This window comes from Chiloscyllium plagiosum, unplaced genomic scaffold (assembly GCF_037043375.1).
Source record: "Chiloscyllium plagiosum isolate Xiang-an unplaced genomic scaffold, Cpla_swu_hap1 HiC_scaffold_27, whole genome shotgun sequence".
NCBI lineage: Eukaryota > Metazoa > Chordata > Chondrichthyes > Orectolobiformes > Hemiscylliidae > Chiloscyllium > Chiloscyllium plagiosum.
The window spans coordinates 84,550,618-84,577,882 of record NW_028270165.1 but is presented as its reverse complement, the minus strand read 5'-3'; the positions used below and the strand labels follow the sequence as shown (position 1 = coordinate 84,577,882).

General features: G+C 47.0%; 1 protein-coding gene across 1 annotated transcript; it reads left to right on the top strand.

Moving 5' to 3' along the window:
- Positions 1 to 70: 70 nt before the first annotated feature.
- On the top strand, positions 71 to 21,764 carry LOC148144802 (uncharacterized). Its single transcript, XM_087975441.1, has 2 exons — positions 71 to 302; positions 20,005 to 21,764. Exons 1-2 carry the CDS (start codon positions 71 to 73, stop codon positions 21,159 to 21,161), a joined length of 1,389 nt encoding a protein of 462 aa, XP_087831567.1. The 3' UTR covers positions 21,162 to 21,764.
- The last annotated feature ends 5,501 nt before the right edge of the window (positions 21,765 to 27,265 follow it).

The window sequence follows — 27,265 nt, the reverse complement described above, 5'->3', positions numbered from 1 at the left end:
TGGCCTGGAAAGAGGTATTGACGGCAGGGAGGGGCTATATGCGTGTTTGCGTGTAACTGAAGCGTCAGCCATGGAGAAACCCGAGGAATCCCACCTTTTGGAGAAACGATGGAAGTGTGATGACTGCGGGAAAAGCTTCTGTTTCCCATCTTCCCTGGACTCTCATCGGCGCAGCCACACCGGGGAGAGGCCGTTCCCCTGCCCCAAGTGCAGGAAGGCCTTCAGCAATTCCTCCCACCTGCTGACCCACCAACGGGTTCACACAGGGGAGAGGCCCTTCAGCTGCCCAGAATGCGGGAAGTGCTTTACCTAGGTCTCCACCCTGCTGACCCCCCGGCGGGTCCACACAGGTGAGAGGCCGTTCACCTGCTGTCAGTGCAAGAAGGCTTACACCTGCTCCTCCGCCCTGCGGAGGCACCAGCGAGTTCACCTGTAGGGGAATTGAAACAGTGATGGCCAAGTTGCATCCTTTACCCGGTCTGGCCTACACGTGACTCCAGACCCGCAGCAGTCTGGTTGACTCTACGCTGCCCCTTCCTGGCAAATGAGCGAGCAGAAACTTACTTGGACACAGAGTACGGGTTGAAATTGTTGAGTGAGGCAATACTTCCTCCAGGTTACAGCTGTACCAAGGATCCAATTACAAAGGGACAACTGGGTGCTAACCAATAGTAAAGAATGTGAGGTGATGGTTGGGGGGGGGGAAATGTATGTACTTTGACCTTGAGCTGTTTAAAAAGCAGCTACTTTTTCTCTGCCTTTTTGCAGGGGGGGATCTGAAGCTGTAACAAAGTTGGGTTGCAATAAAGGTTACCTGAACTTACCGCCGGGCTCAGACTCTCATTGAAAGCTTTGAGCTCCAAGAGGTTTTGTTTTAAAGCTGACCAGTTCTTTCAGCCTCCTGCACTAAGCTTCCAATGTTGTCTATCAGATGGAGCAGTGAATGAGGAGCCAGTATCATTAGAAATTGTAAGTTTTTCAGGAGTGTAGAGTGCATCATTTCATCGGCATTGTAAAGTTTACTGGCAGCATCGGGAGGTGTGGGCTGTGTTCAGTGGAAACGATGTGGAGGAGCCGGTGGTGGACTTGGCCTGGGTAAAGTTAAAAATCACACAACACCAGGTTATAGTCCAACAGGTTTATTTGGAAGTGTGAACTTTCGGAGCGCTGCTTCTTCACCGGGTAGCTGTGGAACAGGTTGAAAAGACACAGAATTGATAGCAAAAGCTCACAGTGTCATGCAACTGATAGGATATACTGAACAAACCTAGATTGCTGTTAAGTCTTCCATCTTTGAGAATGGATTGCAGTTTTTGGTTCATTAATCTGTAAATCCCAGAACATCTTTTAAGTTACGTTCTTGAGATGACTTAAGGTTTTCTTTTTCAAAAGGCTGACACTTCAGACAATGCATTAAAGGTGTGAGGTTCGAGTATGTCATACCCCAATCTTGAATCAGACTGGTTCTAGTTCCAAAGTAGGAATTTATAAAATATTACATGGATTGACTGCCTGCAGTTTCTGCACTTTTTGAGCAAAGTAGAATGTATCTGCGACTAATTCTGCCAATTCAAATTAACTTTGTGGAGTTATTTGTGTGTGTGTGCATGTGAATTTGTGTGCATGCTTGGTAAAGAGTATAAGCCTGTGAGAGTGTTGGGGGGTGTATGTGTGTGTATATGTATGAGAGAGATATGAATAAAAGCAAAGGGTTGCATTTTGCTGAAACAAGGAAGGGCGGACCTATACAGGTAATGGTAGGGCCTTGAGCCTTGTTGGAGAACAGAGACATGGGAGGATTCAGGTGCATAGCTGCATCACTGGGAGACAGGGTGGTTAAGAAGGCGTTTAGCACACTTGCCTTCATTGTTCACCCCATTGAGTATAGGAGTTGTGGCATCATGTTGAGGTTGTACAGGATGTTGGTGAGGCCACTTTCAGAGTGCTCAGTACAGTTCTGGTGGCCCTGTAATAGGAAGAATACTATTAGAGAGGGTTTGGTAAAGATTTACCAAGACATTGCCAGGACTGGAGGGTTTGAGTTATAAGGGGAGACTGGGACACTTTTCACTGAAGTGCAAGAGGTTGAGTGGTGATGTCATTGAGATTTATAAAACCATGAGGAGTGGAGGTAAGGTGAATAGCAAAGGGCTCTTCCTTAGCGTAGAGGTGCTCAAAACTAGGAGGCATATTTTTAAAAGTGAGGGGAGAGAGATTTAAAAGGAGCCTGAGGGACAACGTTTTGGTACTGGGTGGTTTGCATATGGAATGAACTTGCTGAGGAAGTGGTAGATGCGGGGACATTTACAACATTTAAGCAACATTCGGATGGGTACATGAATAGAAAGGTTTAGAGGGATATGGGCCAAATGTAAGTAAGTGGGACTAGTTATTTTGGGAACTGGACGAGTTGGACCGAAGTGTCTATTTCTGTGTTGTCTGTCTCTATGAACCAGAAGTGACCTTATTGAAGCCAGTAGAATTCTGAAAGGGGCTTGACATAAGACCATAAGACATAGGAGTGGAAGTAAGGCCATTTGGCCCATCGAGTCCACTCCGCCATTCAATCATGGCTGATGCGCAATTCAGCTCCACTTACCAGCGTTCTCCCCGTAGCCCTTAATTCCTCTAGACAACAAGAATCTATCAATCTCGGCCTTGAAGACATTTAGCGTCCCGGCTTCCACTGCACTCCGTGGCAATGAATTCCACAGGCCCACCACTCTCTGGCTGAAGAAATGTCTCCGCATTTCTGTTCTGAAATGACCCCCTCTAATTCTAAGGCTGTGTCCACGGGTCCTAGTCTCCTCGTCTAACGGAAACAATTTCCTAGCATCCACCTTTTCCAAGCCATGTATTATTTTGTACGTCTCTATTAAGTCTCCCCTTAATCTTCTAAACTCCAACGAATACAATCCCAGTATCCTCAGCCATTCCTCATATGTTAGACCTGTCATTCCAGGGATCATCCGTGTGAATCTCCGCTGGACACGTTCCAGTGCCAGTATGTCCTTCCTGAGGTGTGGGGACCAACACTGGACACAGTACTCCAAATGGGGCCTAACCAGAGCTTTATAAAGTCTTAGTAGTACATCTCTGCTTTTATATTCCAACCCTCTTGAGATAAGAGACAACATTGCATTCGCTTTCTTAATCACGGACTCAACCTGCATGTTTACCTTTAGAGAATCCTCGACTAGCACTCCCAGATCCCTTTGAGCTTTGGCTTTATTAATTTTCTCACCATTTAGAAAGTAGTCTATGCTTTTATTCTTTTTGCCAAAGTGCAAGACCTCGCACTTGCTCACGTTAAATTCCATCAGCCATTTCCTGGACCACTCTCCCAACCTGTCTAGATCCTTCTGTAGCCTCCCCACTTCCTCAGTACTACCTGCCTGTCCACCTAACTTCGTATCATCGGCAAAATTTGCTAGAATGCCCCCGGTTCCCTCATCCAAATCATTAATATATAATGCGAACAGCTGTGGCCCCAGCACCAAACCCTGCGGGACACCGCTCGTCACCGGCTGCCATTCTGAAAAAGAACCTTTTATCCCAACTCTCTGCCTTCTGTTAGACAGCCAATCCTCAATCCGTCCCAGCAGCTCACCTCGAACACCATGGGTCCTCACCTTGCTCATCAGCCTCCCGTTGGCACCTTATCAAAGGCCTTTTGAAAGTCTAGATATACCACATCCACTGGGTTTCCCTGGTCTAACCTACTTGTTACCTCTTCAAAAAATTCCAACAGGTTTGTCAGGCATGACATCCCTTTACTAAATCCATGTTGACTTGTTCTAATCAGACTCTGCTCTTCCAAGAATTTAGAAACCTCATCCTTAATGATGGATTCTAGAATTTTACCAACAACCGAGGTTAAGCTGATTGGCCTATAATTTTCCATCTTTTGCCTTGATCCTTTCTTGAACAAGGGGGTTACAACAGCCATCTTCCAATCATCCGGGACCTTTCCTGACTCCAGTGACTCTTGAAAGATCTCAAACAATGACTCTGCTATTTCCTCAGCCACCCCTCTCAGAACTCTAGGGTGTATCCCATCGGGGCCAGGAGATTTATCAATTTTAAGACTTTTTAACTTTTCTAGCACTATCTCTTTCGTAATGGCAACCATACTCAACTCAGCCCCGTGACACCCTTTAATTTTTGGGATATTACTCATGTCTTCCACTGTGAAAACTGACGCAAAGTACTTGTTAAGTTCTCCTGCTATTTCCTTATCTCCCATCACTAGGCTTCCTGCATCAGTTTGAAGTGGCCCAATGTCTACTTTTGCCTGTCATTTGTTTCTTATGTACTGAAAGAAACTTTTACTATTATTTCTAATATTACTGGCTAGCCTACCTTCATATTTGATCCTCTCATTTCTTATTACACTCTTTGTCATCCTCTGTTTGCTTTTGTATCCTTCCCAATCTTCTGATTTCCCACTGTTCTTAGCCACTTTATAGGATCTCTCTTTTTCTTTAATACATTTCCTGACTTCCTTTGTCAGCCAAGGTTGTCTAATCCCTCCCCGGTTAATCTTTCTTTTCTTGGGAATGAACCTCTGTACAGTGTCCTCAATTATACCTACAAACTCCTGCCATTTTTGCTCTACTGTCTTCCCGGTTAGCCTCTGCTTCCAGTCTATTTTAGTCAGTTCCTCTCTCATGCCCTCATAATTACCTTTATTCAACTGTAACACCATTGCATCCGATTTTGCCTTCTCCCTTTCAAACTCCAGACTGAACTCTACCATATTATGGTCGCTACTTCCTAAGGGTTCCCTTACTTGAAGATCTTTTACAGAGTCTGGTTCATTGACAGGATAGATGCTGATCAAATGTTCCTTTATGGGGAGGATCATACAATCCCAACAATGTGGAAGCAGGCCATTCGGCCCATCTATTCCACACTGGCCCTCTGAAGAGCATTCCACCCATACCTAACCCCTTTTTCCATATTTCACATGGCTAATCTATCCTAACTTGCACATCCCAGGGCACTTTGGGTAATTTAGCACTGCTAATCCACCCTAACCCACACCCTAAAATACAGAGGAGGAAGTATTGGATGTCTTGAAACATAAAGATGGATAAATCCCCAGGACCTGATCAGGTATAGCCTAGAGCTCCATGGGAAGCGAGAAACGTGATTGCTGGGCCTGTTGCTGAGATATTATCATCAATAGTCACAGGTGAGGTGCCAGAAGACTGGAGCTTGGCTAACATGGTTCTACTGTTTAAGAAGGGTGATAGACCAGTAAGTCTGATGTCATTGGTGGGCAAGTTGTTTGGAGGGAGTCCTGAGGTACAGGATGTACATATATTTGGAAAGGTAAGGACTGATTCGGGATAGTCAAATGACATTGTGCATGGGAAATCATGTCTCACAAACTTGATTGAGTTTTTCTGAAGAAGTAACAGAGAGGATAGATGAGGGCAGAGCAGTAGATGTGATTTATATGGACTTCAGTAAGGCATTCAACAAGGTTCCCCATGGGACACTGATTAGCAAGGTAAGATCTCTCATATGTTTCTTAAGAGACAGTACAGTCTTAATTACAGAGTAAATCCAATAAAATTACATAATGGACAACAGGTTAACCCAATGATATTTCCTGGGAAACAATGTTGTTTCACACGCACTATCTCCTCATACTTGTGCTTCAAGGTTAGCTAGGATGGTCAGTAATGTCCTATCTAGCTTAATTAGATCCATACTATGAAGAAGGCATTGTTTGCTTCATCTGTGATTCAGTTGGCTCAGGAATGCAGAAATGCAGCTTTTAGCCATTTTAAACACAGTGTTAATGTGTAGCCTGAAGCCATGTTGTTCTATTACTTTATATTGAGATGCTATTTTGTGGTTAATAAAAGGTCCTGACAACAGCCTAAATCCAGGTATTAGATCCTCATCTGGTGTAGACCTGCTCCGTCACTCAAAAGAAAACTAGATTTACAATTTAAAGCCATACGTGCTATTCTGCTAAATTAATCCAGTTGATTTGTTTGTGTTTAAAAATGTGAAAACCTTGTGAACAGTTCTTCCAGTTAATCACTGGATATTCAAATTTCTCTTCAAATTAAAGATCATAACAGAACTGGGAGTCATTGTGGGATTTTGAATCTGGAGGGTGTGCTTGTGAAGCTTGAAGGAACAATATTTCAAAGTGAATGTTATCGTGTTCAGTACTAAGACTTTCTGGAGATGAAAAATTTGCCCTTGTGCGTTTTGCAACACTTAACACGTAAGTTCCAGAGAATATGCAGTCAGATTGATGCGAGAGTTAAGAGCTGGGGCAAACATCAGAAATAATGCAGGCAGGAGCACAGCAATTAGATTTAGAAAGTTAGCCAAAAATATAAAAACAGGAAGGAAAGTTTCATCAGCTTTTCTTAAAAAAGTTAAGAAAAGAAAGTGTTGGTTCTGTAGAAAATGAGTCTGGGGATTCAATAACGGAGGATAAAGGGATGGTAGATGAATTGAAAAGAGCTTGAATCTGTCCACGAGAGAAGATACAAGTAACAGCCCAGAACTATCTGGAAATCAGAAATTGAAAGGGAAGGAGGAACTGAAGACAGTTACAATTAACAGGGAAGTAGTATTGAGTAAACCGTTGGAACTATGAGTTCACAAGTCCCAGTTGGCCAAAGTATTTCATTCTAGACCCTTAAAGAAAAATTAGCTAGTGATATAGTTAATGCATTGGTTTTAATTTTCCAAATGTCATTAGTTTCAGGGGAGGTTTCTTTAGATTGGAAAACTCCTTCCTTCAAAAAGACAGACCGAGAACAGGAAACTGCAGACCATTTACCTTAACATATGCCATAGGGAAAATGTTCAAAGCTATGATTAAAGATGTGATGACAGGGCACTTGTATACGTTCAGGCAGCGTGAATCTGTTTTGTCATTGGGAAATAATGTAATAATGTTTTGAAGAACTGCCTCTCCGCACTGCGACTGAGCTGATAAATCTCATCCTAGTTTCAAACTTCCAACTCAGCACTGTCCCCATGACTTGTCCGACCTGCCTATCTCCTTTTCCTGGATCAATGGTGCTCGAAGAGCACAGCAGTTCAGGCAGCATCCGAGGAGCTTCAGCAAAATCGATGTTTCGGGCAAAAGCCCTTCATCAGGAATAAAGGCAGAGAGCCTGAAGCGTGGAGAGAGAAGCTAGAGGAGGGTGGGGGTGGGGAGAGAGTAGCATAGAGTACAATGGGGAGTGGGGGAGGAGATGAAGGTGATAGGTCAGGGAGGAGAGGGTGGAGTGGATAGGTGAAAAAGGAGATAGGCAGGTAGGACAAGTCCGGACAAGTCGAGGGGACTGGAAGTTTGAAACTAGGATGAGGTGGGGGAAGGGGAAATGAGGAAGCTGTTGAAGTCTACATTGATGCCCTGGGGTTGAAGTGTTCCGAGGCGGAAGATGAGGCGTTCTTCCTCCAGGCATCTGGTGGTGAGGGAGCGGCGGTGAAGGAGGCCCAGGACCTCCATGTCCTCGGCAGAGTGGGAGGGGGAGTTGAAATGTTGGACAACGGGGCGGTTTGGTTGATTGGTGCGGGTGTCTCGGAGATGTTCCCTAAAGCGTTCTGCTCGGAGGTGCCCAGTCTCCCCAATGTAGAGGAGACCGCATTGGGAGCAACGGTTACAATAAATGTTATTAGTGGATGTGCAGGTAAAATTTTGATGGATATGGAAGGCTCCTTTAGGGCCTTGGATAGAGGTGAGGGAGGAGGTTTGGGCACAGGTTTTACAGTTCCTGCGGTAGTCGGGGCAAGTGCCAGAATGGGAGGGTGGGTCGTAGGGGGGCGTGGACCTGACCACGTAGTCACAGAGGGAATGGTCTTTGTGGAAGGCAGAAAGGGGTGGGGAGGGAAATATATCCCTGGTGGTGGGGTCTTTTTGGAGGTGGCAGAAATGTCGGCGGATGATTTGGTTTATGCGGAGGTTTGTAGGGTGGAAGGTGAGCACCAGGGGCGTTCTGTCCTTGTTACGGTTGGAGGGGTGGGGTCTGAGGGCAGAGGTGCGGGATGTGGACGAGATGCGTTGGAAGGCATCTTTAACCACATGGGAAGGGAAATTGCGGTCTCTAAAGAAGGAGGCCATCTGGTGTGTTCTGTGGTGGAACTGGTCCTCCTGGGAGCAGATACGGCGGAGGCGGAGGAATTGGTAATACGGGATGACATTTTTGCAAGAGATAGGGTGGGAAGAGGTGTAATCCAGGTAGCTGTGGGAGTCGGTGGGTTTGTAAAAAATGTCAGTGTCAAGTCGGTCGTCACTAATGGAGATGGAGAGGTCCAGGAAGGGGAGGGAGGTGTCAGAGATGGTCCAGTTAAATTTAAGGTCAGGGTGGAATGTGTTGGTGAAGTTGATGAATTGCTCAACCTCCTCGTGGGAGCACGAGGTGGCGCCAATGCAGTCATCAATGTAGCGGAGGAAGAGGTGGGGAGTGGTGCCGGTGTAATTATGGAAGATCGACTGTTCTACGTAGCCAACAAAGAGACAGGCATAACTGGGGCCCATACATGTGCCCATGGCTACCCCTTTGGTCTGGAGGAAGTGGAAGGATTCGAAGGAGAAATTGTTAAGGGTGAGGACCAGTTCGGCCAAACGAATGAGAGTGTCGGTGAAAGGGTACTGTTGGGGACGTCTGGAGAGGAAAAAACGGAGGGCTTGGAGGCCCTGGTCATGGCGGATGGAGGTGTAGAGGGATTGGATATCCATGGTGAAGATGAGGCGTTGGGGGCCGGGGAAATGGAAGTCTCCCACCTACAGCTTCCAACTATCACCTCAGGAGATCTCCCACCCACCGCTTCCAACCTCACAGTCTGGGAACCACGCACTGCCCGGTTCTACCTCCTTCCCAAGATCCACAAGCCTGACCACCCTGGCCGACCCATTGTCTCAGCATGCTCCTGCCCCACTGAACTTATCTCTACCTACCTCGACACTGTCCTATCCCCCCTAGTCCAGGAACTCCCCACATATGTTCGAGACAGCACCCACGCCCTCCACCTCCTCCAAGACTTCCGTTTCCCTGGCCCCCAATGCCTCATCTTCACCATGGATATCCAATCCCTCTACACCTCCATCCGCCATGACCTTGGATGCTGCCTGAACTGCTGTGCTCTTCCAGCACCACTGATCCAGAATCTGGTTTCCAGCATCTGCAGTCATTGTTTTTACCACCTTGATGAATCTCCAGTGCTGACAGGGAATGGAATCCCTTCCCCCATTCTCCACATTTCCACAGCTTCTCCGCAGTTCTGGTATCCTTTTAGCTCCCTGTTTCTGATGAACAAGTGAAAGTGTGATCACACTCAGGAAACGTGTACAGTCACCCCCTACTGCGAATAGTGTAATGTTTCTCCATCTGTGTATCTGTTTACAGCTCCTTCCCACAGACAGCTCACTGGGGCACACTCTCTCCCAACAAGGGGAAAAGACATACAAATGTTGAGGAGTCAGACAAAATGCGGAAGCAATAAAATGTCGAAACACAGGGGAAAAAAAATTGTGGCCCCATGTTGCCATTTGGACACTTAAAATCTGTCAGAAACACCAACATCCCAAAGAGCATACTGCGCATGTTTGTCGGTGTCAGCAACACATTGCGCATGTTTGTCGGTGTCAGCAAACTAGTGGGCATGCTCGTCACTGTGCGTTAAAAAAGGCGCGCGACCTTTTTTTTGATTGCCCAATAGGAAGGCCTGGAGGACCGGAAGGACGTTGGTCCTCCTGCCAATCAGAGTCACCCCGTTGTCTGAATGCGGAAGTTGGACAATGCGGTTCCGAAGCTGCTGCTCGTGTCTGAATGAAAATTGAGCTTTATCCCAGACTGCAAATTCCTCTATCCATTATTTGTGAGTACGGCGCTCTCTTCTCTTGCCATCTTTTCCATTTAATTTTCATTTTGGGTTCAGTTGGGGTGGGGACAGACTCTGGAAACGGTGCTCCAGGTCTGTGTCTTAATTGGCAAAATAGACAGGCGGGAGGCTGGAAGAACACAGCAAGCCAGGCAGTATCAGGGGGTGGAGAAGTCAGTGTAACCCTTTTTCAGGATTGGGGATGAGTGTAGGGGGCGATGCAGATAAAGGGTGTGCTGGGTGGTGAAGTGGGCATAGGGGTAGATAGGTAGAGGGTTCGACCTAGGCAAAAGTGAGGACTGCAGATGCTGGAAACCAGAGTTTAGATCAGAGTGGTATTGGAAAAGCACAGCAGGTCAGGCAGCATCCGAGGAGCAGGAAAATCGACGTTTCGGGCAAAAGCCCTTCATCAGGAATTTCCCCAGATTAGGGGAATCCAAAGCTGGAGGGCGTATGTTTGAGTTGAGAGGGGAATGATTTAAAAGGGACGTGAAGGACAACTTTTTCACAGAGACAGTTGTGCATGTATGAAACGAACTGCTAGAAGAGTTGGTGGAGGCTGGTACGATTATGTTTAAAATGCATCTGTCTGGGTACATGAATCGGGATGGTTTGGAGTCGTGTGGGTCACGTGCTGGCAAACGGGACTAGATTCATTTCAGATATGTGGTCGGCACAGACAAGTTGGGCCGTAAAGTCTGTTTCCATGCTGTGAAAGCAGAAGTGTGGCTGTGAAGACTGGACATTCTGAGCATCTTTCAAAGATGTAAAAACAATGACTGCAGATGCTGGAAACCAGATTCTGGATTAGTGGTGCTGGAAGAGCACAGCAGTTCAGGCAGCATCCAAGGAGCAGCAAAATCAACGTTTTGGGCAAAAGCCCTTCATCAGGAATAAAGGCAGAGAGCCTGAAGCGTGAAGAGATAAGCTAGAGGTGGGTGGGGGTGGGGAGAAAGTAGCATAGAGTACAATGGGTGAGTGGGGGAGGGGATGAAGGTGATAGGTCAGGGAGAAGAGGGTGGAGTGGATAGGTGGAAAAGGAGATAGGCAGGTAGGACAAGTCATGGAGACAGTGCTGAGCTGGAAGTTTGGAACTAGGGTGAGGTGGGGGAAGGGGAAATGAGGAAACTGTTGAAGTCCACATTGATGCCCTGGGGTTGAAATGTTCCGAGGTGGAAGATGAGGTGTTCTTCCTCCAGGCATCTGGTGATGAGGTATTGGCGATGAAGGAGGCCCAGGACACTCCATGTCCTCGGCAGAGTGGGAGGGGGTGTTGAAATGTTGGGCCACTGGGCGGTGTGGTTGATTGGTGCGGGTGTCCCGGAGATGTTCCCTAAAGCGCTCTAATAGGAGGCGCCCAGTGTTTTGCCCTTACTGGGAGCAGAAGAATACAATGAAGTCTTGCATTTGTGAGAGAGCAACTAAGTAAGGGAGTACATGTGGGATTTTGGTGGAAAATGGGAATTCTTTGCACTGTGGGATGAAGCTCAACCCTATCCAGTTATTTCAGCTCGTGGGTGAGACTCGGCAGTTCATGCAGGCAGTCAATCCAGGTAATATTTTATAAATTCCTGCTTTGGAAATAGAACCAGTCTGATTCCAGATTGGGATACAGACAGACTCTGATCTCACACCTTTAATGCATGGTCTGAGCTGAGATGATACCTTTTGTTATAAAACCCTAAGTTATTTCAATAAAGTGTCTTTCAGGAAGTTCTTGGATTTACATATTAATGATACCTGCAGACCACTCTGAAAGCTGAAAGGCTTAACGATCCAAGTTTGTTCAATATATCATTTCAGTGGCAGGACACTAATGTTTTTCTATAGATTCTGTGCCTTATGATGTTATTCTCCACAACCACCTGATGAAGGAGCAGCACTCCAAATGCTGGTCCTTCCAAATAAACCTGTTGGACGATAACCTGGGTGTGTGAGATGTTTTTTAACTTTGTACAGGTTTGGGTGGATTGACCATGCGAAAGTGCTAACTGTGTCCAGGGAGGTGCAGGTTTGTGTGAATTGGCTGTGCTAAATTACACATTGTGTCCAGGAACGGATTGGTCATGCTAAATTACCTGTAGTGCCCAGGAATGTGCAGGTTAGGGTTAATTGGCCAGACTAACTTATCCAGAGTGAAGATCTCAACCCCTGTTAAGGGGCTTTTTGGTTCGAGATTGGTCTAAAGAATCAATGGAATGCGGTCTGCACAAAGCAAGGCTATCAGTTTAATAAGGCAGCTTGACACAATTCTGTCCAGCAACACAGCAGTTAAAGCTTCTGTGTTCCATGGTGAAGTTGTGCAAGTACATTCAAAAATTACACATTATTTATTTAAGTTTTTTTAAGACACAGTACAGCCTTAATTACAAGAAAATACCAATCAAATATAATAAGGTGACATGATTTACAGCAGGTTAATCCAATGATATTTCCTGGGAAAGGAGTCTTAATTACGTAAATCATCATGCATGGTAGCAGCTCAAGGTTAGTTCAATTGGTCAATTAATGTGTCAGTGTTCATTTTAAACAAACTCCATTGTCCTCTTATCTTTGGATTTTAGCTTAATTCTGCAAAACAGCAGGACAAGTTGAGTTCAATCATTATTCTCAGCCATTTTGCTGTATTGTTTTAAATTGAAAAGCCATTTTGTGGTTAGTAAAAATCTGCATATACTTGTTGCGTCTGACAATAACCTAAATTCAAATTTTAGATCCTCACCTGAAGCATCAGAGTCTGAGGGGTGACCTTATAGACGTTTGTAAGAGGCATGGATATGGTGAAGACCCAAGGTGTTTTCCCCAGGGTAGGGGAGTCCAAAGCTCCAGGCCATATGTTTGAGGTGAGAGGGGAATGATTTCAAAAGGATCTGAGGGGCAACTTCACGCAGAGAGTGATGCATGTATGGAACGAGCTGCCAGAGGGAGTGGTTGTGGCTGGTACAATTACAACATTTTAAAAAGCATCTGGATGGGAATATGAATAGGAAGGGTTCAGAGGGATATGGGCCATATGCAGACAGATGAGGCTAGATTAGTTTTGGAGATCTGATCAGATGAATTGGACCAAAGGGTCTGTTTCTGTACTGTATGACACTAATCATCTTTGGAGAAAGCAGAAGTGTGGTTGTGAAGACTGGACTTTCAGAGCAGCTTTCAAAGATGTTTTGTCCTTACTGGGAGCAGAAGTTGTTACAATGAAATCTTGCATTTGTGAGACAGCGACTTAGTGAGTGAGTACATCCCAGATTTTGGTGGAAAGTGGGAATTCATTGCACTGTGGGGATGAAGCCGTACCCTATCCAGTCATTGCTGCTGGTGGGTGAGACCAGACCTCAAGACTAAGGGGAGTAGATTTAGGACAGCGATGAGGAGGAGAAAGTGAGGACTACTGCTTTTCCTGGAGTGTAGTGAATCTATGGAATTCTCTTCATTAAGTATATTCAAAATGGGTTTTTGCATGGTTGGGGAATTAAGGGTAGTTGGGGCAATGCTGCTAGAAGGAGCTGAGACGATGGATAGATCGGCCATGATCGCAATGAAGAATGGGGCAGGCGAGATAGGCAAAATGGCTGACTCCTGCTTTTATTACTGTGAAACTATTTCCCATAGCTAACCCACCTCATCTGCACATCACTGAGCACTGTGGGTAATTTAGCATAGCGAATCCACTCTAACCTGCACCTACCTGGACACCATGGGTAAATTAGCACAGCCAATCCAACCGAAATTACGCAACACTGAACACTGGCTAATTTAACATGGTCAATCCACCCTAACCTGGACAAAGTTAAACATCACAACACCAGATTATAGCCCAATGGGTTTATTTGGAAGTACTAGCTTTCGGAGCACTGCTCCATCATCAGGTGGTTGTGGAGTATAAGGTCATAAGGAACAGAATTTATGGAAGAAGATTAAAGTGTCCTGCCACTGAAATGATATATTGAACAAACCTGGATTGTTACCTCTTTCATCTTTTACAGTGGGTTGCAACTATCATTCATATGTAAATCTCGATAACATAAGGTTTTATAACAAAAGGTAACAACATCTGGGTGGCATGGTGGCTCAGTGGTTCTTAATTCTGCCTCACAGCACTTGGGATCCAGGTTCAATTCCAGCCACTGGCCACAGTCTGTGTGAAGTTTGCACGTTCTCCCCGTGTCTGCATGAGATTTCTCCCGGTGCTCCGGTTTCCTCCCACAATTCAAAAGTATGTAGGTTAGGTGAATTGGCCATGCTTAAATTGCCCAGTGTGTTACATGCACTGGTCAGGGGTAAATATGGGGAATGGGGCCTCGTGGGTTACTGTTTGGAGGGTTGGTGTGGACCTGTTGGGCCTGTTTCCGTACTGTAGGGAATTGAATCCAATCTCAGCTCAGACAATGCGTTAAAAGTCAGAGTCTGTCTTTATCCCCACTTGAATCTGACTAGTTCTGTTTCTAAAGTAGGAATTTATAAAATACAACGTTCTGACAGCTTGCAGATTGTGCATTTTTGAGCAAAATAGAATTTATCTGAAAATATAATTCTGCAAATGCAAATTCACCCCCATGGACTTGTGTGTGCTTACAGCTAAAAAGTTTATTTCCGTGCTGTGTATCTCTGTCTATTTGGTAACAGATGCTTTATTTCTGTTGGCATAAATATTGTTGTAAGTCATAGTTGGGTACTAATAGTTAGATAAAAAGCAAAGAGAATTCCTCAAATAGGGCATTATCAGAATCCTGGGAGACCTCTATTTCTGGTTTACTTCCTATTGACAAACATTAAGCATGAGCACCTATTTATTTCTATTTTTTTGTTTCACCTTTTCTTGTTTGATTCCCTGGTATGACTGTACTCTGTGTCTGGTCGGTTGTCAGGCTGGGACATAGTGGATTGGGTTTCGATTGACTGAATGTTGTATTGTTCTGGAAGGTGTAAAGGGGGTCGGAGGGGTGGGTAGTGTTGGGGAATCAAAACTTCAGCAGAGTTGAGTACAGACCAACATCTTACTCTGTGGGAACAGGGAGATCAACAGAGGACAGAGAAACCAGGACCTGAAATCCGACCTGACACCGGATTACTGTGATCAGTGTTTTCATTAGCAATGCCAACCCTCTACCTTCACCTAGCTTCCCGTTTGACTACCCCCTCGATATTCAAGATCCAATCCTTGTCGTCCTGAAGCCATATCTCTGTAGGGAGTCTCAGATCATAATTATTCTCTTCAATGTGTGCAGTCAGTTCATTCACTTTTGGAACAGTGAAGCACACATGCAGACACACTGTTTTCGGTTTCCATTTTTATGATCTTTGCAATCCAGTTTTAATTGCTGGTACATTTACTCTCCTTGTCTCCATCATTCTGTGATGTTCATTTCCCACATCACGACATTGCTCACTGGCCTTGATTGGGATTGGCCATAGTGCCCAGGGATGTGCAGGTTAGGTGTATTTGTCAGGGTAATGTAGAGCGGTAGGGGAATGGGTCTGGGTGGGTTCCCCTTCAGAGGGTCGGTGTGGACTCGTTGGGCCGAGTGGCCTGCTCCCACACTGTGGGGATTCTCTGAAGCGAAGGGATATTTGCAAATAGTGCAGGACAGCGCAGGCGCAGTGCGTGCTCCCGGCCTGGCCCCGCCCACCCGCTCCTTTCGTGACGTCACAACGCGGAAGTGACACTGAATGAATGAAAATCCCTCCGTCTGGGCTAATCCTGGGGCGGGAAAATCTGTTCACTTGTAGCAACGGGAGTGAATCCAGGGAGGGAGCAGACCCTGTCAACTCAGGTATGGGAGTTAGTTACCAGGTGAGGAGGACAGAGATTGGGAGGAGTAGATATCTTTTCTGTTTTCCTTTTCAAAATGCACCCGATTTCCACAAGTAAATGCAACAGGTATAAGTACAGCACATGCAGCTTCAAGCCGGCTGTGCATCCTCTGTTCTTCCTCTGCCTTGGCTCCAGCACTTTTGGCTTCCTTTCCCTTCTCCACCCCCCCCCCCGCCGGGTGTTGATACCTCAATGTTTTTCCGGTTGTCTTTTGTGGGCTTTGAAAACTTTCCCAATCGTCTGAGTACAGGATTTGGGAGATTATGTTGCAGCTGTACAGGACATTGGTTAGGCCACATTTGGAATATTGTGCGCAGTACTGGTCTCTCTGCTGTAGGAAGGATGTCATAGAGTCATGGATGTTGTGAAACTTGAAAGGGTTAAGAAAAGATTGGCAAGGATGTTGTCAGGGTTTGAGCTGATCAGGATGGGGCTGTTTTCCCCTGAGTACCAGAGGCTGAGGGGAGACCCTACAGATTTCTATAAAATCATGAATGGCATGGACAGGATAAATAGACAAGGTGTTTCCCTGGAATGGGGAATCCAGAACTAGAGGGTAATAGGTTTAGGGTTGGGGGGAGATTTAAAAGGGCCCTAAGGGGCTACTCTTGTATTCAGAGGGCGGCACATGTAAGGAATTAGCTGCCAGAGGAAGTGGTGGAGGCTGGTACAATTCCAGCATTTAAAAGGCATCTCGCTGGGTATATGAATAGAAAGGGTTTAGAGGGATATGGGCCAAGTGCTGTCAAATGGAACTAGTGATTGAGGATATCTGATCGGCATGGATGAGTTGGACCGAAGGGACTATTTCTGTGCTGTACATCTGGTAGACAATGGTCCTCAGAATTCTGTTCCCATTAGGCTCACCCTTAACTCTATTGCACATGGTCTTGGCGACAGTATCACATTCTGAAATGAGAAAAGACCTACAAATGTGCAAGGGAATAGTTCCATTCCGGGTGTGTACATGGAGATGGGTATAGTTACTTATGACGCATAAGGCCTGTTGTTACCCAGCCAGTGGAATGCAAGCCATCTTTGTATATGGGCAGGAGGTATAAGGCTCCTTTTGTCTTACACGAGTGGGCGTGACAGGTCTCAAGTAGGCAGGTGATGTTATGTGGAATATGAACAATTGCACACCCACAGCCGGTTCCATTAAAGCAATTCTCATACGACCATGCAGTGGAGTGAAAAGATGTCAGCAAACAGGTAGCACATCTCATATGGTGTTGGAAAGTGATACTGTATTTCTCTGCGGAGGGTCGGCAGTAGGGAGTCTGATGAATAGAATGGAATCGGGGACTGGGGACGGGGCAAGTAAGTCATCTCCCGATAGAGAGGAGTAACATACTACTGCCTCTGGGGTGAAGAGCGTTCTGTGGGCCTGTATAAATAAGTTGTTTGTGGATTGAGGAGTTTCCCCTATCAGGCTTCCCTTTTCTCGAGTTGGCCCGTCCTGCAAAAAGTGATGGTGTTCCTGGGCGCCCTTAAAATATTTACCATGATAACGGGGTTGATCACTTTTATCCTCACTAGGCTTTCGTCTGCAGGTAAAATCAAAAAGACATAACTCCCACTGATGTCTACTGTCCAGATGGACCATCTGGTCTTTCTGATGTAAGAGTCCATTGCAATAATCAATCTTCATCACATTCCACACGTCAAAGGCGTCTGGTCCGGTGCATTGGACGACATCTCCTCGGCATAGGTGGTGGATAATCTCTGATCATTCCTAATCACATCGATGCTTAGTGGCTTTCCCCATCAGGATGTTGTACGTGATCAGAAAGGTGAGGAGATAGCGATCCCCCACATGTCCCTCCTCTTAGTTCAAGTATCTGTAATAAGATGAATATTAGAACAACAGCAAAATTCAAAAACCCAAATGGACAGGGTCCACTCCTTTTGTTGGGATTCCAGTATTCTCTCCTCCTTTTCCCCCCCCTTTTGATTGGTGCGGTCAATCAATTTACAATGGTGCAGTTGGACCCAAGCTGAGCGCCCAGCGACTGTGACCGCCGTAGGGGTGGGAAGTAAAACCTGGAAGGGGCCATTCCAACGAGGTTGGAGACCTTTGCCAGTCCAGTTCTTGATGAGCACCAACGCACCAGACTCTACCCGTGACGAGGCTGAAAGGGAGGGAACATCGCTCTTGGGAGTGAAAGGCACGCATAACACTAGTTAGAGCAAGAACATATCCACATGACCGAAGCAATCATTGGTTGTGGACTGAGAAGGGAGCTGAATCATTCCAAGGGGTACGGAGGGGGTGACCAGAGAGACACTCAACTGGAGACAGTCGCATCTTGCCCGCAGACATGGATCGCATCTGGAATAAGGCCACAGGGATTAGCATAACCAGGAGAGGCCAGACTTGGCCATTAATTTGGCAAGTTTAGTTTTGCGTCTGGTTAAAACATTCAACAAGGCCGGCCGCCTGAGGATAAGCACCATGCAGTTGCCGACAAATACAAAGCTGGGAACAGAGTTCTCCGTTAATATTACCTACAAAGTGTGGTCCATTGTCCGAGCTAATGTACGCAGGTATACAGAAGTGGGGAATTATTTCCTTAAACAAAATCTTCACCACAGTCTCAGCAGTAGTGTTAGGAGGAGGGTAGGCTTCAATCCGCTTAGAAAAGACATCAACAATAAGCAAAACATATTTATAGTAACTCAACTCATTTCTCCAACTCAATGAAGTCCAGTTGAAGTGTCTCCAAGGGATCCTCCAGCAAGGGAGTTCTCGTAGAGATACTTGAACTAAGATGTGGGGGATCGCCTACCCACTGACCTGTTTGACCACGTACAACATCCTGATCGGGAAAGCCACTGACTTGAGTATCGATGCGATCTGGAATGATCTAAGACTATCCTGATGTCATCTGGTGCACCAGACCTGACGCTTTCAACGTGGAGTCACTTGAGCGATGGCGTGAGCTGCCAGAGGAAGTGGTGGGTGCTGGTACAATGACAAGTTAAAAGGCTCCTGGACGGGCATCTGAATATGAAGGGTTCAGATGGGTCAGGGCCAACTGATGGCAAATGTGACTGGAGTCATAGAGATGTACAGCACAGAAACTGACCCTTCGGTCCAACTTGTCCTTGCTGACCAGATAGCCAACTCGGACAGATTTGGCCATGGGTCTGTTTCTGTGCTGTGTGACTCAAATTGTCTTCAGTGAACGCAGAAGTGTGGTTGTGAAGGCTGGACTTTCAGAGCATGTTTTGCCCTGACTGAAAGCAGCTGAAAATGTGTTGTTGGAAAAGCGCAGCAGGTCAGGCAGCATCCAAGGAGCAGGAGAATCGACGTTTCGGGCATGAGCCCTTCTGCGCTTTTCCAGCAACACATTTTCAGCTCTGATCTCCAGCATCTGCAGTCCTCACTTTCTCCTGACTGGAAGCAGGAGAAGAGTTTGACTGAAGTGTGTCGGTGTTAATGCCTTGATGTCTCATTTTGCTCCCACCTTCCTGGGGTCATTAACCATTTCGTGTCTGGTCCTTCCTCAAGAAGCTGCATTGCAGGTTTACCCTGAATTGACACTTTTTTTTGCTTCCCAAAATCAGACCTGCTCACTCTCCGCAGGATCCCAGTGTTGTGAAAGATATTAACTTTCGGGTGGAGTTATCCAAAATTCAGAGAGATGTTAGTCTTGATGTTTTTGCTTTTTCTGCCCCTGTAAGATCCTGAATCAGCACCTTCAGGGGAATTAGTTAGAGCGGAGTGAGAACAGAGGGGGAGAGAGAGTGGGATGGTGCTTTCAATTTTGTGGTACAACAAAAGAATATTCCACAGAAAGTAGAATTGCTTTTTCTGAATTTCTACCCTGCACTGATGATCCCTTTTGTAATCCCTTTTTGCAGAGTATTTGAAAATGTGAAGAATGATGTTTCAAAATCAACGAATGAAGGGCTTACGCTCGAAACACTGACTCTCCTGCTCCTCGGATGCTGCCTGACCTCCTCTGCTTTTCGACTGACTGTCCAGCGTCTGCAGTCCTCACTTTGATGTCAATGTCTGACAGTCACACAATCCATCAGGACCGCAATGATTTTTGACTGTGATTTCTGTGAGAGGGATCAACGCTTTTTGGTTCCTGTTTGAGGACGTTTTCAGCATCAGTGGGACTGGACGAGAGACCGCACTGTTGCAGCGCACTGTGTGTGGAGCCTGAAACAGTTATACGGCCTGGGAAGGGGATTTCACGGCAGGGAGGAGCTCCACACGTGTTTGTGTGCAGCTGAAGCTGTGGCCATGGAGAAACCTGAGGAATCCCACCCCGTGGAGAAACCGTGGAAGTGTGGCGATTGTGGGAAAGGCTTCCGTGTCCCGTCTGCCCTGGAGACTCATCGGCGCAGTCACACCGGGGAGAGGCCATTCCCCTGCACCGACTGCGGGAAGGCCTTCAGACATTCCTCCCACCTGTTGGCCCACCAGCAGGACCACACGGGGGAGAGGCCCTACAGCTGCCCAGATTGTGGGAAGGGCTTCAGGTATTCCTCCACCCTGCTGAGCCACCAGCGTGTCCACACAGGGGAGAGGCCCTTCAGCTGCCCTGAGTGCGGGAAGGCCTTTACCGACGTCTCCGCCCTGCTGAGGCACCAGCGGATCCACACAGGGGAGAGGCCCTTCAGCTGCCCTGAGTGCGGGAAGGCCTTTACCGACATCTCCTCCCTGATGAGGCACCAGCGTGTCCACACTGGGGAAAGGCCCTTCAGCTGCCCTGAGTGTGGGAAGGCCTTCAGTTATTCCTCGACCCTGCGGAGCCACCGACGCGTCCACACGGGGGAGAGGCCCTTCAGCTGCCCTGAGTGCGGGAAGGCCTATACTGACGTCTCCGCCCTGCAGAAGCACCAGCGGATCCACACTGGGGAGAGGCCCTTCAGCTGCCCCGAGTGTGGCAAGGCCTTTACCCACGTCTCTGCCCTGCGGAGCCACCAGCGCGTCCACACAGGGGAGAGGCCCTTCAGCTGCCCTGAATGCGGGAAGGCCTATACCGACGTCTCCTCCCTGATGAGGCACCAGCGGGCGCACACAGGGGAGAGGCCCTTCAGCTGCCCCGAGTGTGGGAAGGCCTTTACCGACATCTCCTCCCTGATGAGGCACCAGCGGATCCACACGGAGGAGAGGCCCTTTGCCTGCTCTCAGTGCCGGAAGGCATTCAGCAATTCCTCCACTCTGCTGACCCACCAGCATGTCCACACAGGGGAGAGGCCGTTCACCTGCTCTCAGTGCGGGAAGGGCTTCACCTGCTCCTCCAACCTGCGGAGCCACCAGCGGATCCACACCGGGGAGAGGCCCTTCAGCTGCCCCGAGTGTGGCAAGGCCTTTAGCGATTCCTCCAACCTGCTGACCCACCAGCGGATCCACACCGGGGAGAGGCCGTTCACCTGCTCTCAGTGCGGGAAGGGCTTCACCCGCTCCTCCCACCTGCGGAGCCACCAGCGAGTTCACGTGCCATCGCAGGGGGATTGAAGGAGTGATGGCCGAGTGCCATTATCGATTGGACCATCAACCCAGTTCCAGGGACTCCGGGTTTGAATCCCTCCCCGACAGATGGCAGAATTGGTATTTGGTCAGAAATGTGGAGTTGGGAATCTAACGATGAGAGTGTTTCAGGGAGGGGGTGGTGCAGGGGAGAAAGCCCCCATCTGATTCACTCTCTCCCTTGTTAGAGAATGGAACCGCCATTGTGGGAAAGGATTCACTCAGTCGTTCCAGCTGCATCCTTTACCCGGTCTGGCCTACACGTGACTCCAGACCCACAGCAGTCTGGTTGACTCTACACTGCCCCTTCCTGGCAAAGGAGTGGGGAGAAACTTACTTGGAGACAAGGTATGGGTTGAAATTGCTGAGTGAGGCAATACTTCCTCCGGGTTACGGCTGTACCAAGGATCCGATTACAAAGGGACAACTTGGTGCTGGCCAATAGTAAAGACAGTGAGGGGGGGTCGGACAAGGGGAGGTGTGGTGTGTGCGCTTTGACCTTGAGCTGTTCAAAAAGCAACTACTTTTTTCTCTGCCTTTTTGCTGGGGGGATCTGAAGCTGTAACAAAGTTGGGTTGCAATAAAGGTTACCTGAACTTACCACCGGGCTCAGACTCTCATTGAAAGCTTTGAGCTCCAAGAAGTTTTTGTTTTAAAGCTGCTCATTTCTTTCAGCCTCCTGCACTAAGTTTAGAACAAAGAACATAGAACAATCCAGCGCAGAACAGGCCCTTCGGCCCTTGATGTTGCGTCGACCTGTGAACTATTCTCGTTCCCCTACACTATCCCAAAATCATCCATGCACTTATGAAAGGATTGTTTAAATCTCCCTAATGTGGCTGAGTTGACTACCTTAGCAGGTAGGGCATTTCGCTCCCTTACCACTCTGTAAAGAACTTGTCTCTGACATCTGTCTTAAAGCTATCCCCCCTCAATTTGTAGTTATGCCCCCTCGTACACGCTGACGTGATCATCCTCGGAAAACGTCTTTCTCTGTCTACCCTATCTAATCCTCTGATCATCTTGTATGTCTCTATCAAATCCCCCCTTAGCCGCCGCCTTTCCAATGAGAAAAGGCCCAAGTCTCTCAGCCTTTCCTCATAAGACCTTCCCTCCAGACCAGGCAACATCCTGGTAAATCTCCTCTGCTTTTCCAATGCTTCCACATCCTTTCTGTAATTGGGTGACCAGAACTGTACACAATATTCCAAGTGTGGCTGCACCAGCGTTTTGTATAGTTGCAGCATGATATTGCGGTTCCGGAACTCGATCCCTCTACCAATGAAACCTAACACACCGTATGCCTTCTTCACAGCACTATCCACCTGGGTGGCAACTGTCAGGGATCTACGCACATGGACTCCAAGATCCCTCTGCACATCCACACTACCAAGAATCTTTACATTGACCAAGTACTCTGCCATCCTGTTATTCTTCCCAAAGTGCATCACCTCGCATTTAGCTGCATTGAACTCCATTTGCCACCTCTCAGCCCAATTCTGCAGTTTATCCAAATTTCCCCCTGCAACCTGTAACATTCTTCCAAACTGTCCAGTACTCCACCGACTTTAGCGTCGTCTGCAAATTTACGAATCCATCCACCTATGCCTGTGTCTAAGTCAGTTATAAAAATGACAAACAGCAGTGGTCCCGAAACTAGTAATTGGACTCCAGACTTAATATTTTCCATCAACCACCACTCGCTGCCTTCTTCCAGTTTCTAATCCAAACTGCTAAATCACCCTCAATTCAATGCCTCTGCATTTTCTCCATCAGCCTCCCATGTGGAACCTTATCAAAGGCTTTACTGAAGTCCAAGTATACCACATCAACTGCCCTACCCTCATCTACATGCTTGGTCACCTTCTCAAAGAACTCAATGAGATTTGTGAGACGCGACCTGCCCTCCACGAAACCATGTTGACTGTCTGAAATCAAATTGTTGCTTACCAGATGATTTTAAATCTTCCCTTATAATCCTTTCCAAAATCTTTTCTACAATAGATGTAAGGCTCACTGGTCTATAATTACCTGGGTCATCTCTGCTGCCCTACTTGAACAAGGGCACAATATTTGCAATCCTCCAGTCCTCCGGTACTAAACCCGTAGACAATGACGACTCAAATATCAAAGCCAAAGGCTCTGCTATCTCCTCCCTAGCTTCCCAGAGAATCCTCGGATAAATCCCATCCAGCCCAGGGGACTTGTCTACTTTCACTCCTTCTCAAATTGATAACACCTGTGTGTAACTGACCTCGATCCTTTCGAGTCTAATATCTCGTACCTCATTCTTTTCCTGAGTGAACACCGATACAGGGTCCATGCTCAACTTCTCACTTCTGTCCCTATTCCTACCCTAATCATCCTTTTATTCCTCACATATCGATAGAAAGCTTGAGCGATTTCCTGTATTCTATTTGCTAAAGGCTGCTCCTGTCCTCTCTTTGCTCTTCTTAACTCTCTCTTTAAATCCTTCCTACGTGATTTGTAATTCTCCATCGCCTCATCTGTTCCATCTTGCCTCATCAACACATAAGCCTCATGGAACAGCATCATAAGACACAGAACTTATATCAAAACATCAGTGTCATGCAACTGATAGAATATATTGAACAAACTTAGATAGTCTTCATCTCTTAGAATGGGTGTGGGCTTTGGTTCATTAATATGTAACACTTTTAGAGTACTCAGTACAGTTCTGTTGGCCCTGTAATAGGAAGAATACTATTAGAGAGGGTTTAATAAAGATTTACCAGGATGTTGTAAGGACTGGAGGGTTTGAGGTTATAAGGAGAGGCTGGGACTTTATTCACTGGAGCACAGGAATTTGGGGGGCGGGGTGACCTCATTGAGATTGATAAAATCATGAGGATTGGAGGTAAGGTGAATAACAAAGGGCTCTTGCTTAGCGTCGGCGAGCTCAAAACTAGGGGGCATTTTTTTTTAATGTGAAGAGGAGAGATTTAAAAGGAACCGGAGGGGCAACATTTTGAAAGAGGGTGATTTGCACGTGGAATGAACTTGCTGAGGATGTGGTAGATGCAGGTACAGTGACAACATTGAAACAGCATTTGGATGGGTACATGAATGGAAAGGTTAGAGGGATATGGGCCAAATGCAGGCAAGTGGGACTGGTTTAGTTTGGAATCCTGGTCGGCATGGACGAATTGGACTGAAGTGTCTGTTTCTGTGCTGTATCCCTTTATTGAAACTGGTAGAATTCTGAAAGGGGCTTGACAGGATAGATGCAGATAAAATGCTCCTTTGGTGGGGAGGGTCATCGAATTCCGACAATGTGGAAGCGGGCCATTCAGTCCATTGATTCCTCTCTGGCCCTCTGAAGAGTATCCCACCTATACCCAACCCCTTACTGTGTATTTCCCATGGCCAAGCCACCCTAACCTGTATATCCCTGGTCACTATGGGTAACTTAGCACGGCCAATTCTCCCTAACCTACACCCGAATCTATAACTTACCTTCTCAAGAATGTAATTTAAATGCAGTGCATTTCTAAATAAAATGTCAGTCTGACTCAACATTGGGACACAAACAGAATTCACACCTATTGTCTCTACTTATAAATAGGGTAACGTCTCTTCGAAATGTAGATTCATTTAGATATAACTGCGTCACTTTACATATTAAGATATCCCTTTGAGTGTGTCCACATACCTTCGAAATATAATCTCTTTATTTACATCTCTTTATTTGCAGAAATACCAGTTAAAATGTCCATGTCCCTTTAAAATGCAGATTGCTCACTTTAGATATGACGCCGTTCCGTTAGATGTTGGAATATCTGTTTAAATTGAGCCGTGAGCTTTCCCAATGTAGACAGGGCTCCTGGAAACGTGGCAGTGTCCCCCCTGCAGCTGCAGAGCGAGACAGGAGAGTTTGTTTTTGTGAATGAGCAGTTGTAGCGCGAGGTGGCTGTTGCTTGGTGACGGTGAGGCTCCCCCGGCCCCGTCCATCCCCCTGTGCAGACGTCACGCGGAGGCGGTTGGGAGGAGAAGTCGCTCGAGCGGGGAAGCGGCGGGAGGGCGGCCGTTAGGAAAATGGCGCCGTGCGGCCCGGGGCAGACACCCGTCACTGGGCACCGCCGCCTTCCTGGCGCAGCTGCTGTGTCACGGCCACACCGGCCGGTTGTACAGCAGGCAGGAGCCGGTGAGCATTCTGGAGGCGGATGGGGTTAAGGGCCTGCTTGGGAACTCGTCGGCCGCCTGGGTGGTGGAGTTCTACTGGTCGTGGGGCGGCCCCTGTGTCAACTATGGGGCCACCTGGAAGGTACTGGGCCCGGGAGGTGAAAGGTGAGGCAGGTTGGGGGGGACGGAGGGGAAGGAATGTGGGGCCTGTCCTGTCATAGTGACATTTTACACTCACTTTCCATCTGCTTTTACTGGCGCTTGTGCTGTTTGCCCCTCACTGTTTGTTTAATCCTTGTGCTGTTTCCCCCTCACTGTGTGTTTAATCCTTGTGCTGTTTGCCCCTCACTGTGTGTTTAATCCTTGTGCTGTTTGCCCCTCACTGTTTGTTTAATCCTTGTGCTGTTTACCCTTTGCTGTTACTTGTGCAATTGCTGAGGGTAGTGTGTAAATACTAGTGAAGGAGATTATGCACCAGCATGTGTATGTTCCTCAGGCATTGAAGGGGCAGGATCTGTTGAGAATGGTTGGTCAAGTGTGTGGTGTACTAAATCTTGTTAATATGGGTATAGTTATGATTTGGAGATGCCAGTGTTGGACAGGGATGTACAAAGTTAAAAATCACACAACACCAGGTTATAGTCCAACAGGTTTAATCAGCTGATGAAGTAGCATCGCTCCGAAAGCTAGTGTGCTTCCAATTAAACCTGTTGGACTATAACCTGGTATTGTGTGATTTTTAACTGGGTATAGTTTGTTACTTGGAAAATATACTTTTTATTATTTAGAGTCATAGAGATGTACAGCACGGAAACAGACCCATTTGGTCCAACCTGTCCATGCCAGCCAAATATCCTAAATTAATCTAGTCACATTTGTCAGCACTTGGCTCATATCCCTCTAAACCCTTCCTATTCATAGACCCATCCAGATGCCTTTTAAATGCTGTAATTATACCGGCTTCCACTACTTCCTCTGGCAGTTCATTCCATACATGCACCACCCTCTGCATGGAAACGTTGCCCCTTAGGTACCTTTTATATCTTTTTGCTCTCGCCCTAAACCTATGCCCTCTAGTTGTGAACTTCACCCCAACACTGAGGAAAAGACATAAAAACATTGAGCAGCCAGACAAATGCAAAAGCAATAAAATATCGAGGCACATAGTGTAAAACAAATTATGGCTCTAATCCTTTTTGTTCTGAGGCATAGGGAACACTTAAAATTTGTCAATAACATCAGCATTGCTACAGAGCATATTGTGTACACTCCTCAGTGTCAACAAGCAGGGCACATGTTTGTCGGTGTCACCAAAACATTGGGCATGTTCCTCACTGTCGGCAGAAAAGGGGCGAGACCTACTTTTGATGGACAAATAAGGAGCACTGGAGGACCAGAAGGAGAGTTGTCCTCATGCCAATTGGAGCTCCCCTATTGTCTGAATGCGGAAGGTGGACCATGAGCTTCTTAAGGTCCTGCTCCTCCTCTCACACTGAATGAAGATTGAGCTTCACCTCAGACTGGAACTTCCTTCCTCTGTCCAACATCTGTGAGTACAGCACTCTCTTTTCTCACCCCCTTTTCCATTTACGTTTCATTCTGGGGTTCAATTGTTGACTTGGAGCAACTGAAAGGAATGGGAATGAATCCAGCGAGGGGATAGACTCTGGAAAAGTTAGTCCATGCCTGTGTCTCAATTGGCAAAACAGACAAGCAGGAGTCTGGAAGAATGCAGCAAGCCAGGCAGTATCAGGAGGTGGCGAAGTCGACGTTTCGAGTGTAACCCTTGTTCAGGACTGGGGGTGAGTATAGGGAGAGCTGCAGAACAAGGGTTTGCTGAGGGCAGGGTGATGAAGTGGGGATAGGTGTAAATAGGTAGAGGGTACGACCTGGTTGGTGAATGTGAGGAAGGAACCTAGTTGGTGGCAGGGAGGTGGAGGGGCTCGGAA

Bases quoted from the DNA above. Each gene is read 5' to 3' on its own strand.
- LOC148144802 (XM_087975441.1), top strand. From the start codon at position 71: ATGGAGAAACCCGAGGAATCCCACCTTTTGGAGAAACGATGGAAGTGT. The intron at 303-20,004 runs GCTTTACCTAGG...ATTGTGGGAAAG, and splicing joins CTGCCCAGAATGCGGGAAGT to GCTTCCGTGTCCCGTCTGCC.